The sequence below is a fragment of the Caretta caretta genome, chromosome 1 (assembly GCF_965140235.1).
Source record: "Caretta caretta isolate rCarCar2 chromosome 1, rCarCar1.hap1, whole genome shotgun sequence".
In the NCBI taxonomy this organism is placed as follows: Eukaryota; Metazoa; Chordata; order Testudines; family Cheloniidae; genus Caretta; species Caretta caretta.
This window is the reverse complement of record NC_134206.1, coordinates 249767719-249788544: the sequence shown is the minus strand read 5'-3', so window position 1 is coordinate 249788544 and position 20826 is coordinate 249767719. Positions and strand designations below refer to the sequence as shown.

Here is a 20826-nt window from a genome sequence, read left to right as displayed (position 1 = left end):
TTTAACAAAGTTTGCTGGTTACTTCACTGAACTATGCTAAAACTGATTACTCCCTTGGAACCAAAACCAAACATATGCAGTGTAAGAATGAAGGGGGAAACAAAAGTTTGCATCTCTAGTATACACATTTTAGTATATCATCATGGAGAAATTATAACTTGAAAAGTTGCTAATAACTACAGAATAAAAGTGTGGAGCCCAGTCCCAAAGACGAGTTGTGCACTAAACTAAACATGGTTCTCTCTTTTTGAAGTGTCAAGCAATTTAAAAAAAAGTTCTTATTTTCACTACATTGTTATGCCCCTTCAGGGGTTCATGAATAGCATTTCTTTGCCTCCTGTTTTGATCTCACATTTTTCACCATTGCTGGCTGACAAACTACCCGTTTACTCCTCATCATCCCTCCCCACTTACATTATCAAGGATGCCAGTACAGCTCTTAAAACACAGTTTAGTTAGAAAGTGCACTCAAGTTGGAGGGCTTTTCAGCAGGACAAACAATTGCTGGGTTGGAAAACATTTTTAAAAAGACAGTATTTGGTAACTGTGTGATGAGTTAAATATTTTGAATTCAGTGCATTTCCACCAGATAATTAAAGCTGGCTCAAAATTTTAATCCAAAATTATTTGACAGTGTCCCTTAGTTGAAAAACAGAACACTATCCTTTGAATAGAACAGTTTTTAAGTCTGGCTATAAAAAATTTTTTAATGCACAGACACAAGACAGGAAAAATCACTCATTGTGCTGGGGATTTTCCAGCCAGCTGAAGACAAGAAACCCTCAGAACAAATATGACGACACCTGCAATCAGACTCATTTCCAACAAAAAATATATTATAATAGCCTAGCTGTATTTTCATCTAGACTAGATGTTGAACTCTGCAGCCACCTCATCAGAAGCGTTTCTGTTAGTTGTATGAGTTAATACTAACATTAAACTTTCAGATTAGTTGCAATGATTGAGTTTGGCGGTTTAAAAAGGTACACACAAGTGCTCTGCATTTTACAGACAAACTAAGATAGATCTCTGCCCCCAAGAGCTGAAGAGGATAGATGTTTTTTCCCCTTTATCCTCCACACAAGAAATCAAGACTGATATCAAGGTGCATACTGCCTGCTTTGCTATTAGAGGGGCTTCCTTGTTATAGAAACAAAAAAAAGGTCCCACTTAAATCCATTTGTCTTTCTCATGCTTTTCATATGCAACGTTTTCTAGCTATAAACTTCCTCCAATTGATTTTATAGTAAGCTAAATGTACTGAACTTGTCTTAATTTTTTTATTATTAGAAATGTTTTACAACTGAACTAACAGAACATCTTAAAGATTTTGGAGTCCAATGCCTATGTGTGGAGAAGCCATTAGTATTCACTGGAGAGAAAAAACGAACACTTTCAAAGAGTTTATCATAAGCACTCTATTTCGTCATTTTTGTATTTTTCCTTCACAGCTGCATTTGCAGGTTCAGCTAACCACTCTGCCTTTATTGAGCAAACAGTCTCTCTCTTCCTCATTATCAGCCTTTACCAACTGTTCAGAATGGAGATGTGCTCTGAATTTGTGCCATCATTTCTATGCCAATAGGCCGACAAAGAATTATGACTTCACTGTGGAATTAAGAAAAATTGTGAGATAAACGATCAAATTCAAAGAGAACCCAGAAAAACTGAAAAAGAAATTATATAACCTTTATACACCAGAAATGGGTCTAGCGCCTCACAGACACCAAATTCTGCTCTAAATTATACTCCATTGTCAAACACCATTATTCCAGATTTACTCAGGTGTAATTGAGGGCAGAATTTGGCTCTATCTATAGAAGATCAGCTTTTAATACAAGTTTCTCTCCTACTTCCAGGAAAGTGGAATGTTTTTCCATATACGTATAATTCCAGTAAGAGTTATACGCAGAGAATTATCTTAAGATAAACAAATGTTAAAAGTCACAAGCTTCTACTACAGTTTTGCCAATATACTTTTCCAAATCTATTCTTACTTCCTTTTTTCATAAACATTAGCTCAAATAATGTTTTGAAACACACACAGTATCACACTGCTGCAAGATATTTGTGGGTTTAACTTAGTTCCTGGACAAAATTACACATACTTTTCAAAATACGCAGACTGTTTATTTTGGCAACTTAAGATATTACTTTTGCAAACCCAAGTTATACTTCATAGATAAGTCACTTGAATGTAAGTGACAGACACTGGTAAACTAACTTTGGGCTCCTTCCCACCAAAGTCAATGGGAAAAAAAAACCTCATTAACTTTAATGGGTAAAGGAACAGGGCCTGTTAGACTTTAAACAGTTAGTCACAGAGTAATAGAAGAAACAGCAAAAACATGTCGCACAACTAGATATCCATGACTGGATTTTAGCAGTTTGTTTAAAAGTCAATCCCTTTTATAAGCAAGAAGCAATAACAGAACGGAGAGCTGGTCAGGACATTTTCGATTTAATTTCATTTTGGCTTTGACAAAATGTTTGAGACACACATAGGTTTTGACTGACTGCTATAGTACATGTAACAAGAAAAGGAGTACTTGTGGCACCTTAGAGACTAACCAATTTATTTGAGCATGAGCTTTCGTGAGCTACAGCTCACTTCATCGGATGCATGCCGTGGAAACTGCAGCAGACTTTATTTATACACAGAATGTGAAAAAATACCTCCTCCCACCCCACTGTCCTGCTGGTAATAGCTTATCTAAAGTGATCATCAGGTGGGCCATTTCCAGCACAAATCCAGGTTCTCTCACCCTCCACCCCCTTTTTTCATATTCTCTGTGTATAAATAAAGTCTGCTGCAGTTTCCACGGCATGCATCCGATGAAGTGAGCTGTAGCTCACGAAAGCTCATGCTCAAATAAATTGGTTAGTCTCTAAGGTGCCACAAGTACTCCTTTTCTTTTTGCGAATACAGACTAACACGGCTGTTACTCTGAAACCAGTACATGTAACAGTCAGCTGCACAATTACACCATACTGGAAAAAAACACAAATAATCCTCCTACTATACTTCATTTGGGTAAAGATATACAACTATTACACAGAAAGGTTGACTGACCTATGTTAAATGTCAGAAGAAGAGGATTCACTTCTACTGAAAGTTGACACAACTTTCACAAATAGAAACTTTGCCTGTCTATACTACAGAGTTGCACTGGTGCAGCTACACCAATGGCCCTAAAAAAACCAAATCTAAACAGTCTAGACAAAGCCTTAATAGTCTAAATTAATTTCTGCTCCTTCTTTTGCTTATAATGGTCGATTTAGTTGATAAAAAAACTAAATGCTTTAAATAAATGGAGTCTTAGATCATATCTCCACTGTATTGTAAGGAAGGCCAAGTTAGCTGAATATTCTGTCAACATAATGAACAGTTAAAATTGTAATAGGGTTTTATAAAATATCAAAAAAATTAGGTTGAAATCTGTTAAGTGTTTGCTTTTCCAGTGGAAGCAAGTAGTATTCAGCTACAAGACAAGTTTTATAGTTGCTTTTAGCTCCATATACAGCCAAGAAAATAAACACAGAACAGTGGAATGTGCACGATTGAGGACATGTAGTACTTGAAGATTAAAAACTGCAGTTTTTAAAGCCTCTGTGCTTATCCAGCAACTAAAGGTGGTGAAGCGTGTTCTGATCACCCCCTTTTCACAAGGAACCTGGCACCTGTGTTCTGCACCAGCTGGAGTTTGTGAAAAACCTTATTACGAAAGCCAATCTACAGGGAATTTCACTAATCTAATCTTGTAATAACAGAAAAGTGGATAACCATTTCAGAGTCTGACGCGTTACAGAAATGGATGCAAGCTGTCTATTCTCTGACTGGTAAAAACTAGCAACAGAACTTAAATATCTCAGAAAAGAAGAATCTGAAAGATACTCAACTTTTTACTGAAGCACAACGTAGAAACCCTCCCCAAGCATGACCACCTTGGATCTTCTCTGACAGCAGAATTTTCAGTACAGCATGACATTACTGGTATCCAAATTCACAGCTATGTGAGTAATTGCATAACTGCCATTGGCTTAAGTTTCCTCCATCTGTAAGAGAGGTAATACTTCCCCCGAACCCTTCTGGGGTATTGGAAATACATTTGTGCTTATAAAGTGCTTTAGGCTGCTAGATGGAAGGTGCTATGTAAGTGCAAAATATTTCTAAAACTACATTTTTTCTACTCCAATGTTCTACCATATTTTCACTACCATTTACTAGTATATCATGAAGGTCACAGAACAGAAATTCAAGCTATGCAGAAACATGCAGAAGAAGCAGCCCCAGCAGGTACTGCAGGAGGGACTGTTGAACACTAAAGATATCACTGAAAACTGGACACTGTCCTCTTTGCTAACTGGCTATTTATTCCAGCCCTCTCCCTCACTAAACTTAGATAGATTCATAGATACTAAAGTCAGAAGGGACCATCACCTAGTCTGACCTCCTGCACAACGCAGGTCACAGAATCTCACCCACTCACTCCTGTGAAAAACCTCTCACCTATGTCTGAGCTATTGAAGTCCTCAAATCGTGGTTTAACGATTTCAAGAAGCAGAGAATCCTCCAGCAAGTGACCCATGCCCCATGCTATGGAGGAAGGTGAAAAACCTCCAGGGCCTCTTCCAATCTGCCTTGGAGGAAAATTCCTTCCCGACCCCAAATATGGCGATCAGCTGAACCCTGAGCATATGGGCAAGATTCACCAGCCAGATATTACAGAAAATTTTTTCCTGGGTAACTCAGATCCCACCCCATCTAACACCCCATCACAGGCCATTGGGCCTATTTACCATGAATATTTAATTACCAAAACCATGTTATCCCATCATACCATCTCCTCCATAAACTTATCGAGTTTAATCTTAAAGTCAGATGGATCTTTTGCCCCCACTGCTTCCCTTGGAAGGCTATTCCAAAACTTCACTCCTCTGATGGTTAGAAACTTTCGTCTAATTTCAAGTCTAAACTTCCTGGTGGCCAGTTTATATCCATTTGTTCTTGTGTCCTCATTGGTACTGAGCTTAAATAATTCCTCTCCCTCTTCAGTATTTATCTCTCTGATATATTTAGAGAGAGCAATCATATCTCCCCTCAACCTTCTTTTAGTTAGGTTAAACAAGCCAAGCTCCTTGAGTCTTCTTTCATAAGACAAGTTTTCCATTCCTCGGATCATCCTAGTAGCCCTTCTCTGTACCTGTTCCAGTTTGAATTCATCCTTCTTAAACATGGGAGACCAGAACTGCACACAGTATTCCAGGTGAGGTCTCACCAGTGCCTTGTATAACGGTACTAAAACCTCCGTATCCCTACTGGAAATACCTCTCCTGATGCATCCCAAGACGGCATTAGCTTTTTTCACAGCCATATCACATTGGCGGCTCATAGTCATCCTATGATCAACCAATACTCCAAGGTCCTTCTCCTCCTCCGTTACTTCTAATTGATGTCTCCCCAGCTTATGACTAAAATTCTTGTTATTAATCCCTAAATGCATAACCTTACACTTCTCACTATTAAATTTCATCCTATTACTATTACTCCAGTTTACAAGGTCATCCAGATCCTCCTGTATGATATCCCAGTCCTTCTCTAAATTGGCAATACCTCCCAGCTTTGTATCATCCGCAAACTTTATTAGCACACTCCCATTTTTTGGGCCGAGGTCAGTAATAAAAAGATTAAATAAGATTGGTCCCAACACTGACCCTCGAGGAACTCCACTGGTAACCTCCCTCTAGCCTGAGAGTTCACCTTTCAGTATGACCCATCATAGTCTCCCCTTTAACCAGGTCCTTAGCCACCTTTCAATTCTCATATTAATCCCCATCTTCTCCAATTTAACTAATAATTTCAGAAGTGGAACTGGATAATAGCCCACTTTAATTGAACTGTCTCAACCCCCCACTTGGTAAGACAATTCCCATCTTTTCATGTACTGTTATATATATATCCACCCCATTCATCTGATGAATTGGGCTTTAGCCCACGAAAGCTTATGCCCAAATAAATTTGTTAGTCTCTAAGGTGCCACTAGTACTCCTCATTTTTGTTTCTGCTGATACAGACTAACACAGCTACCACTCTGAAACCTAAATCAAATGCCTTACTGAAATCCAAGTAGATTAGATCTACTGCATTTCCTTTGTCTACAAAATCAGTTATCTTCTCAATGAAGGAGATCAGGTTGGTCTGGCACAATCTACCTTTTGTAAAATCATGTTGTATTTTATGCCAATTACCGTTTACCTCTACGTCCTTAACTACATTCTCTTTCCAAATTTGTTCCAAGACCTTGCATACAATTAAGGTCAAACAGGCCTGTAATTTCCTGGATCAGTTTTTCTCCCCTTTCTTAAAAACAGGTACTATATAAGCAATTCTCCAGTCATGGGGTATGACCTCCAAGTTTACAAATTCATTAAAAATGCTTGCTACTGAGCTGGCAATTTCATGTGCCAATTCCTTTAATTTCTTGGATGGTGATTATCCGGGGAGATTTAGTCCCTGTCAGGGTTCCCTCCCCACTCTGAACTCTAGAGTGCAGATGTGGGGACCCACATGAAAGACCCCCTAAGCTTATTTCTACCAGCTTAGATTAAAACTTCTCCAAGGCACAAATTCTTTGCCCTTGGAGGGTACACCGCCACCACCAAGTGATTTAACAAAGAATCAGGGAAAGGACCACTTGGAGTTCCTATTCCCCCAAAATATCCCAAGCCTTTACACCCCCTTTCCTGGGGAGGCTTGAGAATAATATCCTAACCAATTGGTTACAAAGTGATCACAGACCCAAGCCCCTGGGTCTTAGGACAATAGAGAAATCAGTCAGGTTCTTAAAAAAAGGATTTTATTAAAAACAAAAAAGTAAAAATCATCCTCTGTAAAAATCAGGATGGAAAATAACTTTACAGGGTAACAAAAGATTCAGAAACACAGCAGAACTTCCGCTAGGCTTAGTTTCAAAGTTACAAAAACAGGAATAAACCTCCCTCCAGCAGAGGAAAAATTCACAAGCAGAATAAAAGATAATCTAGTTTTTACTTACAATTTTTGTAATATGAGAGACTTTTAGTATGGTTTATAGGAGAAAGAGTTTTCTGACCTGATGCTTCTCTGCTTCCCAAGAGAGCACACAAAAACAGAGCCTCTCCCCTCCCCGATTTGAAATTATCTTCTTTCCCCATTGGTCCTTTTGGTCAGGTGCCAACCAGGTTATTTAAGCTTCTTAAGCCCTTACAGGTAAGGAGGAATTCTAGGCTACCCTTAGCTGTATGGTTATGACAGTCCCACTAAGCTGTTTGAGTCTGACTTCCATCTCGGATGTGGTCATTTCTACTTGCATATCCTCGTTCACATTAACCACTCAGCCACTGCCCCTAAACTCTTCATTTAAAGGGCTAATCCTTTACTTTGAAGTTTCCACATATTAACTGCGTGAGAGAGAATGCTATGGTTATCTGAGACACTACACCAAATTCATTTATATAAACAGAAGATATAATGGAAGTGAGAATACTAATGAAGCTGCAACAGCTTTAAATGCATGTACTATACCTTTTAAACAGGCTAATTAGAGAGCATATCCAAAATGTTACACACAGTTGGTGTGTTTATATATGGTGTGTATACATTCACATACCATAATATAGCTGCCTATCCCTTCCCCTCCCACAATCAATACAAGTGAAAAAGTAAAACCTCTTAAAAACTTAAACATAGTTACCTATTGACACAATAAATTTACTAGTGAGAGAGTCCACGAGAATCAATATAGCCACGAAAAAGCAAACTGCAGTATATTCTGCAGAAGTGTCAGCAAAATTCTGCTTCCAGAATCATTGCTGCTGGTAATCATTTGAGAAGTTTTATAAAGAACATCTTGATCTGTGGTGGTCTTAATTCACCTTACAAATGAAGTGAGCGTTTTCTAACTTTACACAGAAGTGAATGCCAACAAATAAAAGAAATCTAATGTACATTTTTTTAGAGTCACTTTCCTAGGCCATAACCAGACTTTACTCATTCTATTAGTACTCTTCTAAGGAACAAGAAATGTCAAGAAGGGAAAAGGTTTCAAAAAAAATATCAAGTGGAAAAAGGTGGGTTTTGCCTAGCAGGAGTAGTGACTTTTGGTGAGAAACTAAGTCTTATCTCAAGTAGGTAGAGACCAGATCAGAGCCCTGAAGTGTGTGAACGTTCAGAGTTTATGTCATGGTTTCCAGATCTGGGATCTTCAAGCTGGGCTTCTAAACAAATATGGCCTGATTTTAGAAGCACTGAGAACCCCCCAATGCCACCAAACTATGTGGGAGCTGCAGGGGTCAAGCACTATTGATAGCCAGGATATTTTTATTTAACTAAATATGGATTTAGGAGCCTAACTTTAGGCACTCAGATTTTGTCCCAACCCATTTTACCAGTTGAGTATGTGTCAGGGGCATAGGTTTAAGTTAGGTGCAGATTTATACAAGTGTATTTATTCCCACACTCACCCAAAGGGGAGAATACCACACAATAACTCAGTATCACTGTGCCCCTGCTCCTGCATAGTAGCACTTTCCTGGTAGTCCAAGGAGCAATATGAAACGATCTGGGATCCAGCAATTCCAGTTCTTTTCAACCTTACTCTCTGTATCTACAATTTACATGCTGTATCTACAGCAGAGAAAGTTATCTTGTTAAGTAAATCTATGGGTTGCTGAAGACATTGAGTTATGTAGAAAACTGAAATTTCATCCTAGCCCTATTTAAGTCAATGGCAAAATTCCCTAATACAGAAAAGCAAAAGTTTAGAGAGACCCAGAAAAGGAGATGAGAAATTATGCTAGCTGAAAACACAACCCCATCTCCATCCTTGTAATTCTTGACTGTCTCTCAACAGAAGGAATTGGGAAGGAAGAAGATTCCCACAAACAAAAATAAAAGCCATAAAACCATTTACTCCTCTTCCTATATTTTGATTAGCTCTCTCTTTCATACTGTGTGTACATTTGCAAACTAGGTTTTCTGTAGCAATTAATGCAGGGTGTTAGTGTAATAGTTTGAAAGAGCAGGCGTAGATGTGACCCCTGAAAAACCCTTAGCAACACCCTCCAATCCAGTGGTTCTCAAACTTTTGTACTCGTGACCCCTTTCACATAGCAAGCCTCTGAACGCGACCCCCTCTTATAAATTAAACACACTTTTTTATATATTTAATACCATTATAAATGCTGGAGGCAAAGCGAGGCTTGGGGTGGAGGCTGACAGCTTGCAAATCCCCCCCTCTCCCCGTGTAATAACCTCGTGACCCTGAGGGGTCCCGACCCCCAGTTTAAGAACCCCTGCTCCAACCTAATCTGTACCCATTTACAGAATTACTCTACTCTGGCATGTTACTACTGCTATATCACTTCTTTAAACTTCCAAAAGCCTTTCTCTGCCATCGTTGCATACTGTCACTTATACAGTACTGTAAATGTGGGTTCATAGAAACATTAAGTGGATAAACAGAATAGGTCTGCTACGTCACTATTGTTGGCTCTCATTATCACTTGCTTAAATTAATTGGATTTTTAAGCATGGCCTCTCCTTTATAAATCCAAGCTGACTGCTTTTGACCTCTCTGTACCTGTATACATGTTGAGCTTCTCCATAATCAAAAACTAAAATATGTTTCTAATACCAAATTTGAACTTATAGATCTGTAGTTTAATCTATTTCCTCCCTGAAGTCTCCTTTTGCATCAATGTCACATTACCTCTTCAGTCGCTGTAGAGTATCAGTCTTGTTGCTAGTGTCAAAAGTGACCCTAGTTCTTATTTTGAGGATTCTAAAAAATAAAAATTTAAGTCCTAAAAGTGCATATATGCAATTTTCCTTTAGGGTGCTTGCAATATGATCAGCCACCTTTTAAGAAAAGGGACTTTTCTCATAGCTAATCATACACTGCACATTTGGGGAAACAGCACTTCAGCAATTGTCCTTCCACCACTTTAAGAACAGATAACTAATTCCAGAGGGCAGTTTTTTAGTGGCTGAGATACAGAATGCTATCAAAGTGTGCTATAGAATCTTGAAATGCGCTTGCAGCTTCTCCAAAGCAAAACTATACAATGTTTATTCATCTTTTCTTTCTGTATTAACCAATCCAAAAGTAAATTGAAAATCTGACACTACCATCCAAATTAAAACACATAGTAAGACCACCAAAAAAGTGTCACCATGGCTAAATAAGGTCAAAGAAGCAGTAAGAGACACTAAAGCAACCTTTAAAAAGTAGAAGTTAAATCCTGTTGAGGAAAATAGAAAGGAGCATAAACTCTGGCAATTGAAGTATAAAAATATAATTAGGAAGGCCTAAAAAGAATTTGAAGAACATCTAGCCAAAGACTCAAAAAGTAACAGCAAAAAAAATTTAAGTACATCAGAAGCAAGAAGCCTGCTAAACCAGTGGGGCCACTGGACAATCAAGATGCTAAAGGAGCACTCAAGGAAGATAAGGCCATTCCAGAGAAACTAAATGAATTCTTTGCATCGGTCTTCATGGCTGAAAATTTGCGGGAGATTCACAAACCTAAGCCATTCTTTTTAGGTCACTAATCTTAAGAACTGGCCCAGACTGAGGCGTCATTAGAGGAGGTATTGGAATAAACTGATAAAATAAAAAAAGTAATAAGCCACCATGATCAGATGGTATTCACCCAAGAGTTTTAAAGGAATTCAAATATGAAATTGCAGAACTACTAACTGTGGTATGTAACCTATCATTTAAATTAGCTCCTGCACCAAATGACTCAAGGATAACTAACTTGACACCAATTTTTAAAAAGGGCTCCAGAGGCGATCCCAGCAATTACAGGCCGATGAGCCTAACTTCAGTACCAGGCAAACTAGTTGAAACTATAATTAAAGGACAGAACTATCAGACACATAGATGAACACGATTTATTGGGGAAGAGCCAACATGTTTTTTGTTAAGGGAAATCATGCCTCACTAATCTACTAGAATTCTTGGAGGCGGTCAACAAGCATGTGGACAAGGGTGATCCAGTGGATATAGTGTACTTAGATTTTCAGAAAGCCTTTGACAAGATCCCTCACTAAAGGCTCTTAAGCAAAGTAAGCTGACATGGGATAAGAGGGAAGGTCCTCTCCTGGATTGGTAACTGATTAAAAGATCGAACTAAATGGTCAGTTTTCAGAATGCAGAGAAGTAAACAGTGATGTCCTCCCGGGGTCTGTAGTGATGTCCTCCCGGGGTCTGTACTGGGACCAGTCCTATTCATAAATGATCTGGAAAAGGGGGTAAACAGTGAGGTGGCAAAATTTTCAAATGATACAAAACTACCCAAGATAGCAGTCTGCTTTGATTCATAGATATTTAGGTCAGAAGGGACCATTACGATCATCTAGTCTGATCTCCTGCACAACACAGGCCACAGAATTTCACCCATCACTCCTGCGAAAAACCTCTCACCTATGTCTGAGCTATTGAAGTCCTCAAATCGTGGTTTAAAGACTTCAAGGAGCAGAGAATCCTCCAGCAAGTGACCCGTGACTTACCTAAGAGTTACAAGGGGATCTCACTAAACTGGGTGACTGGGCAACAAAATGGCAGATGAAATTCAATGTTGATAAATGCCAAGTAATGCACATTAGAAAACATAATCCCAACTATACATATAAAATGATTGGGGGGGGGGGGTCCTAAATTAGCTGTTACCATGTGAGAAAGAGATTTAGGAGTTAACATGGATAATTATCTGAAAGCATCCACTCAGTGTGCAGCGGCAGTCAAAAAAAGCTAATAGAATGTTGTGACTCATTAGGAAAGGGAGAGAAGAGAGACAATATCATATTGCCTCTATATAAATCCATAGTACACCCACATCTTGAATACTGCATACAGATCTGGTTGTTCCCTCTCAAAAAGTGATATATTGGAATTGGAAAAGTTTCAAAAAAGGGCAACAAAAATGATTAGGGGTATGGAACAGCTTTCATATAAGGAGAGGTTAATAAGACTGGGACTTTTCAACTTAGAAAAGAGACGACTAAGGGGGGGGGATGTGACAGAGGTCTATAAAATCATGACTGGTAAATAAGGAAGTGTTATTTACTCCTTCTCATAACACAAGAACTAGGGGCCATCAAATGAAATTAATAGGCTGCAGGTTTAAAAACAAAGGAAGTATTTCTTCACACAATGCACAACCTGCGGAATTCTTTGCCAGATGATGTTGTGAAGGCCAAAACTATAACAGGGTTCAAAAAAGAACTAGTTAAGTTACTGGAGGATAGGTCCATCAATGGCTATTAGCCAGGATGGGCAGGGATACAAAACCATGCTCTGAAGTGTCCCTAGCCTCTGTTTGCCAGAAGTTGAAAATGGGTGACACAGGATGGAGCACTTGATTATCTGGTCTGTTTATTCCCTCTGAAGCACCTGGCATTGGCCACTGTTGGAAGACAGGATACTGGGCGAGATGAACCATTGATCTGACCCAGTATGGCCGTTCTTATGTAGAGTACCTACTGAATCTGGGAAAAACTGTGCCCTAATATGAGGAGTTATGGAAAGAGAATTTCAGAAAAACCTGAGATGGTGTGAAATGATTTTTGTAGTGTAGATGAGGGTTAATTTTATGTTTAAACATGGTTGTACCCAAAACTGTTTTTTTTCCATGCAGGCTGTATGGACAGAAGAGCCCCGTTACAACCATGTTAGAGAACACTGGGCGATACTTAAGTTGATAGATTAAATACAGCAATCATTTATACAGAAGACTTGTTAGAAATATTTAATGTTGTTTTGGCTTTCTAAAAAGACACGTTTTATTTTTGGACAGCGGGACAGGGTCGGGCCAGATGGCTACAGGAGAGTGATCCTTATTGGGATCCAGGAAGTGGGTGGGCAAAGCGCGCCCACTGCTAAAGGATCCTCCCCCAGCCTAAGGGGGGGGTCCACAGGACCTGGAAAACCAAACAATTACGGGGGACAACTAATGAACAACAGGGACAGGAGTGCGTTCCAGGAGGGTGACAGAAGGCAGATATATTAGCCCCAGGTTAAGTAGGTCCCTTTTCCGTGGGTAAGGTAACAGGGAAGGTTCCAGAACAATCAGGAACTTTCTGGAAACAATTAAGACAGGCTGATTAGAACACTTGTAGCCAATCAAGAAACTGCTAGAATCAATTAAGGCAGGCTAATCAGGGCACCTGTGTTTAAAAAGGAGCTCACTTCAGTTTATGGTGCGCATGTGAGGAGCTGGGAGCAAGAGGCACTACGAGCTGAGAGTGAGAACGTGTGCTGTTGGAGGACTGAGGAGTACAAGTATCATCAGACACCAGGAGGAAGGTGTTGGGAGGAGGCCATGGGGAAGTAGCCCAGGGAGTTGTAGCTGTCACACAGCTGTTCCAGGAGGCACTCTAGACAGCTGCATTCCACAGGGCCCTGGGCTGGAACCCGGAGTAGAGGGCGGGCCCGGATTCCCCCCAAATCCTCCCAACTCCTGGTCAGACACAGGAGGAGTTGACCTGGACTGTGGGTTCACGAAAACAGCCAAACAGAGCTGCGGTGAAGCTCCGAGGCGAGCAAATCCGCCAATAAGCGCAAGACCCACCAAGGCAGAGGAGGAACTTTGTCACAACAGTTAATCATGTTGTATTTTTTGTTCTTCTTCATTTCACCTCTCCCTCTTCTGCCTTCCCCACTCCCCTGCAAGTTTCTCTGCAGCTATGTTCCTTTTTGCCCCAACACGTGTTCCTGTCACTTACGGTGTATCCACACAGCCCATGGCAGTGAGCCTCCGAGCCCAGGACAAGAGGCGTGCGTCCGCAAGGCTGGCACTAGAGCTCTAAGTATAGTTGTGTCGACAGCACTTTGAAACTGCAGCTCAGATTGAAGCTCCAGCACTAAAACTTGGAGAGAAGGGGGGGCTGTCAACCCAGGTTGAGAGGCTCGCTCTTGTAGGTTGCGTAGACATTTTCTTAGCTCCCTTCTCCCCTTAACATGCTGCCCCAACGCTTCACTACATTGTCACCTCAACGTTCTTCTCCTGCGGACTGCGCTAGTACTTGGCAGCGTCTCCAGTTTCCTCTCTTCCTCCAAGTAGCAGTGGACTCCAGCAGAGGGACAGACGCTGCTTCCTATCTATACTCTTTGCAATGAAGAGCTTTGGCCCCCCCAGGAGCAGCTGGAAACAAAAACAGCCACCACTGCTCTCTGTAGACTCACTGCAAGTGTTCTGAGGAGCATATCTGGAAACATTTGATGAGGGTTAAGGGTTGTCTCCCTGCCTGATTTTTCATTCCTGAGCACCTTACACACAAAACATATGTGCTTGGTGGCAACAACTGAATTTTTGTTTTGTTTTTGTATAAGTAGCCACCATTCCCTTTTTTACTGTCACTTGTTGGATCAAGAGGAGCCAGCAGCAACTGCCAGTTGTATCACTTTTTAAAAAGAGTTTGACTTTTTTTTTTTTAAGTAAGTTGTGTTTTAGTCCCCAGAAAGATGTTTTGCATGTTTCCACATCTTTCACTGCTCAACACTGAAGCAGTTTTTCCCTAGCAGTGCTCAACAACTGTAACTAAGTTCGCAGCATCCCAACAAAGGGCACACTAAGCATCAAACAAGAGACAATGGACAGATAAAGTCTGATGGAAAGTACAAAGAAATAGAGTTTTAAGGAGGGTTTTGAAGGAAGACACTAAGTTAGTTTTGCAGATGTTCATGGGGAGTTCCTCCCATGCATGAGGGGTATCATGTGAGGAAGCATGTATGACAGGTGCTTGTATGAAAATTTAACATGTGGGCAATGGAAGCTGGCATCATGGGTCAATCTAAGGCAAAGTACACATCTTGATAGTGAATGAGAAGACAAGAAAGGTGACGGCAGGCCACAAAGGGCCTTGAAAGCAAAGACATGTATCTTAGGTTTGATTCAACAGAAAAAGAGATGCAAAGAAAGGGTTGACATGGTCAAAGTGATGGGCTAAGAAAAGTAATTTGCAGGAGCATTCCAAATAGATAGGAATGGGGTAAGATTGCATTTGTCAAGGACAGAAAAGGATGTTGCAGTAATTTACACATTATAGGATCAACACCTGGACAAGAGTCTTAGCTGTGCAGATGGATAGGAAGGGCATATTTTAGGTATGTCACGCAAAAAGAATCTGCAAGATTTAGACATAGTCTGGTCGTGAAAACCAAAGGAGGTCTGATTTGAAGATGGCATCCTGGTAAGGGCCTGAGCAACAGGCAAGATAGTGGTCCACAGGTTATCCACATTGTTTTTCCATTTTTATTAGATTTCTCAACGGTATGCACATCTGTGGAGCTGCTTGTAATTTACTTACCAGTATTCCCTTATCTCCCTTCTAAAGTCTATCTTATATGTAGAGAATTTCCTGTTGAATTGGCTCATATGCACTTGCTGAAACTCAACGTTTGTCTTCCATACTTTGGCAACCATACTGGCTTCTAATCAGACAGTGGAACATATTTTCTACATTTTTGTACTTTCAATCCTGCAATCAACACCAAGATGTGTTTTTGTTAGTTGTGTGTCAGGCTGCTTTATATCCAGCACTGTGATACACTAGAGTCTCAGACCAATTGTGTCACCGCAACTTCTAACAAGCTAGTAAGGGCCAACCACTACTCTTGCACCAACCTAAAACAAACAAGTTGATCAAAGAAATCTTAACATGTTTAGATATAGAAATGCAGTCAAGGCAACCAAACAATCTTATCTCTGCCTGCAGTGATGTTATGCAAGGAATATAGGATTCTGATTAAAGTATTTTAGTGTTTCTGGTCCCAGATTAGATATTTTTTTCATATGTTTAAATATCGGTTTTAATCCTGTCTCTTCATCCCTTAGAGGTATCTGGGTGGATTAAATATGCATTTTCATATCTTAACAAATTTGGATTTCTTTTAAGTGTAACCTTATCTCTGAATTTCCTGGCGGAATTACAACATCCCTGTAATATTTTTATCCTTAAACTTACTGATGTGATGGAGTTTAGGTTAAGAAAATGTAACAGCTTTTTGGTTTGAGAATTCTCTTCATTTAAAAAAAAAGTCATATGAACACCAAGCAAGAAACACAGAGAATGCTATCACATGATATAATAATTTGTTAAAACAACAATTTATTGTTTTAACTTTTAAGAGTAGTACACCAAAGCAGAGCAAAGCAACTTAAGTGTAATGGTGAATCTGGCCCTTAAACTGCAATGGATTTATCAGAGTGCTGCATTAGTAAAATCAGTGCTATGTGAATAAAGGTAATGACAACTCAATCCCAGAGTCTCAGTGTCCATGCTCTAAGTGCTCCCTCTGTGCTTGGGCACCCAGCAGTTTTGCCTTAACATGCAAAGGAGCAAAGGCAAATAACTAGCTCACTAGTCTGCACTACAGACTCTTTAAAGAGCAAGGACAGTTGGGGCAAATAATCTAACCAAGAACTCCTCGCTGCATGTCAAGTCTCCCTCATACAACTGAGCCATTACAACTAATAAAACTGTTGCATGCAAGTGAGATATACAGGAAGCGTGGGGACTGGTTGCATTGATGTCACAATGGTCCCATTTGAGAGTTACCTCAGCTATTGAACTGATCCCATCTAGCCATGAAAAATTAGACACAACAACAACATAGCTTAATTACAACTAGTTGCCTCAAACAGTTTAAAGATCTCAATTAATTTAAACTATTATGGTAAGTTTCAAGTATGTTATTCCAATAAGATTAGGAGCAAAAAACAGATGATACTAAATTTCTTATAAAGCAATAATTTAATTTTAATGCAAACAAATTAACATATTTACTTATACATTCTCAGAAAATTCACTGTGCTCAAAGAGTAAGTGTTCTAAATTTGGGGAATTTGTTTTAAGTTTGTATTTCTCCCTAGACAAAATAAAGGTTGACTCTCCTACTTTCAATGCACAACACAACTCTTACCTATGGAGTTGCAACCAGCTGCTCCATAATACCATTGAGTTCTTTCCCTCATACTTTCTTCCAATTCTACTTCAGTAAGTCTAGAACTCCTACTTTTGTTCTCCCCACGTGAATGGCCTTACATTTAGCAGCTATAGATTCCATTTGCCAAATATCAGCCCATCTCAATTCTTCCAATTCTGTACAGACCTTAACTGCAACATTCAGCAAGTTTACTTACCAGGCATCTTGTTCTATAATATTGAGACCATTTATTTTGATTACTCTTGGCTTTTCTAGCATCATGCATTTTCTGCCCTAAATACCTCTCTCCCTGCTGTTAGAGATAAAAAATTGGACACTGACTTTTGTGAACTACTGAACACTTCAAATAATATTCTTTTAATGTAGTGTTTTATGTAATATTTATGTATTTATTTTTATGTAATTTAGAGTTGCACATGAATGTAATGAATTAACCCATTTCACCACTGGAAACTTATGCTTGTTACTGCTTATCATATTACTTTTACATGCGACTTAATCATAGCAAAACCACTACACAATTGTCAGCATCTGCTTATGAGTGGAACAAGCTGTTTCACATCAGGATTGAAGTGCCCTGATCTAGCACAGGAAGGTTAACACAGTGACTTGTATTTCGTCCATTATATCCATTTCACACTCCCACAGAATAACCATGTTCTAAACAGGGAAGACATTATTTATATTTAACAGTTAAGGACATTGTGCGAATATCTGCATAACTAGCACGTGACCTGATCCTACAAAAGAAAAAGCTGGAAGCACCTCAAACAGGATCTTTATTTTTAATTACACAATGCCAAAAGGCAACAACTATCGTTTAAGATTAAAAGGCTTCTCGTTAGCCCACGATGGTTTTAATACCTACCAAAGGGCAAAAACTGAATGAGTGGTACCAGTGCACCTCTTTTTATACAGATGCAGCTGGTATGAGGCTCTTTAGTATGGCTTCAAATGGTTCTGTGCCCATGAAACTTCAAGAGTGAAGACCTGTGGAGGTGTACTTACAGAAAACCGAGAGATTGAGAGCTTAAATTATTTTGGTACTGTCTAAAAATATTACAAACATTCAGGAAACAGGGAGGATGAATTAAACAGGTCCTTTCCAACCCTAACAATTTTTTGATTCTACTTGAGTTTGTGAAGGAAAGCTGTAAGTAAAAAAAAAAAAAAAAAAATGTAAAAAACCCCCCATACCTGAGTGGCTCTTAGGTTTGGAGAGTGGTGATATATACATATGCACACCTCCACAGACTTAGAATAGGTTTCAGAGTAACAGCCGTGTTAGTCTGTATTCGCAAAAAGAAAAGGAGTACTTGTGGCACCTTAGCGACTAACCAATTTATTTGAGCATGAGCTTTCGTGAGCTACAGCTCACTTCATCGGATGCATACCGATTTCCACGGTATGCATCCGATGAAGTGAGCTGTAGCTCACGAAAGCTCATGCTCAAATAAATTGGTTACTCTCTAAGGTGGCACAAGTACTCCTTTTCTTTATACTTAGAATACAGAATGGAAAGTTGCCATTAGGCTTTTATGTTTTACACTAGTTGTAACAGCACACCTACTTCAATAGTTTTCTGACTTTCCCTCAGTAGTACACACATTACTCAGGAGGAACCCTACAGCTTGTCACGAAAGAGGGACAGACTCACTAATATCTCTTTTCCATGTTTAAGTATTAAAAGCATAATTTGTTTTTATATAGTCAAGGAGGAAATAGTTCTCTATTGCAAGTATTACGATCAGTCTTCTACTGGACAGTTACTTTATACTTGAAAAATATACAGCATATTACACTAACTCAACGGAGTTCATTTGATACTCAAAGCTTACCTCCAAGTATATTGATGGTGGGTTATGCTCTCCTCCAAACTTGTCCAGCAGCGCCTCTATGTGTTCTTGTGTTAATTTAATCATCTGTTTGATATTCCATACCTAAAAGATAAAAATATATTTTTTATAAATCAAAAGAGGCAAGTCTGGGACAGATTAGATACTTCTAATGTACCTATCACCGCAGTATTTAAATGCCCTGATCTTAAACACATTGTACACTTGGGGCTCTATACTTCCTCAGTTTGCAAGTTTTTCCCACTGACTCTGCAACTTCTTGAAAGAGCCAATAATAACCACTGTTAGTATTATGAGAGGACTTACCTTGCACTGTAAGTCATCACTAAGCAATGTTCGGTTGTTGAAGCTGAATCAATACAATAGTAAGTTCACTTACAGGAAAACAAGGTATTTTGATCCAGTAAAAGTCAAAATTTTTTCACTTGTTGGACCAATAGACTCTGGCCTCCAGAAAAAGAGATATTTTTATTGTTCTTAAAATTACATTTGCTATCAACTTAATGTGATGAAAACTGAGGAAGATTTGATTTCTACAAGTCAGAGAAAAAATACTTATCTGTTCTCTGAAGATACCATTTATAAAAGTATCACTATTCAAAATTGATACTATTACTTAGAGACTAGTGAGAAAGTAATATAGCTCAAAATTCAAAAGCCATCAGCTCCAGAATGGAGAATTGCATACTGCTTCTTCCAGTGGAACCTCAGAGATTCCTGTGACCTGTCAGTGAAAGAAAATACAAATCCCTCAGTCTCTAAGGAGAGAGAGGTGGGACGGTGGTGATTGTTAGAACTTATACCTTTCCAGAAAAAGAATTGCAGGGAATTAGCTTCATGATCTATTAAAAGATACCAGTAACAGAACCCCAACTCCAAGGATGTCTCAAACATTATACTAGAAGGTAAGTAAAGAGAAAAATCTTTCTGCAACACAGAATGAACATGTTAGAAGTTCAAAATACACCTAACTCATATTTTAATAAAGATCTCAGTTATTCAGCAGTAGCTATTAAAGATGGGGACATCACGAAAATAAAACGAGCTGGAAAGACAGTTGGATAACCTCTAACCCAGTACAAGTTTGGAGCACTGATGATAAATCTTGATTCTTCTCATGAGGCCAAGTTCAAGCAATAATAGTTTGTAAAAAGATGTACAGAACTCTGTGGCAGTCTTCCAAATCTTACATATGTCAACTCAGTGGAGGCTGGCTGTAAAGACCAACTTTTTCTCTGAATTCACAAACAGACATCTGTTAATGTGACCATTAAGTTGTATGCCTGCCAAGAAGCAGCAATGAGAGAGCTGTGCAATGTATACACATATCAAAAGAATCAGAAAGCTTTTTCTGTCATCTAATCTGTTCCAGATAAGAGAATAGGGAGTTTTACTTGGTAAAGTGATAGAGACACCCAGCCCCAAAACTGCCGGAGACCCGTGGGCCACATTGGGGAGGTTTGTGGGCCGCAGATGGCCCGCGGGCCATGAGTTTGAGACCCCTGGTTTAGAACTTATTGTGTGCTCTTTCCCAACTTCTTTGAGTACATTCGGCAGCTATTTGGACTTTTCCAGGGCTTTAACTCCAGTTTTTGTCTCTGAAAAGCTGCTCTCTAGCTGCCTATTAGCTGCTGAATAGAGCGGCCCTCCTTTCCTCGTGGTGCTGCTGCTTCTGTTATCATAATAGTGCTAGAGCAGTAGAACTGGAGGGAGAGAGAAAAAGCAGCTCAAAATAGTAACTGCTGGATGCAAAGTAGAAAACATCCTTGCAGGGAGGGAGGAAGTCATTCACCCTCCAGCCACCACAGAGAGGAAATGGGGAAGCTTCTGGTAGTACAGGGACAGCCAGATGAGACCACCTTGCCCACTGACGATTCCTTCCTCAACCACCTATGTATGTGATGCTGTTAGTGTAGGAGAGGGATGTTGAGTCCTAAGCCCTACCATGAGGTGGTTGTCCATGGGTGGGATTTTCAGAA

General features: G+C 39.5%; 1 protein-coding gene across 3 annotated transcripts in view; it reads right to left on the bottom strand.

Annotated features, from left to right (window-relative positions):
- The window catches only part of BRAF (B-Raf proto-oncogene, serine/threonine kinase), a 121870-nt gene that overhangs the window by 86872 nt on the left and 14172 nt on the right, over window positions 1–20826 (bottom strand). For all 3 annotated transcript variants that reach the window (XM_048830666.2, XM_048830652.2, XM_048830642.2), the window contains exon 2: window positions 18830–18931. In XM_048830666.2, coding sequence (XP_048686623.2) covers window positions 18830–18931 — 102 coding nt within the window. The remainder of the gene's footprint in view (window positions 1–18829; window positions 18932–20826) is intronic.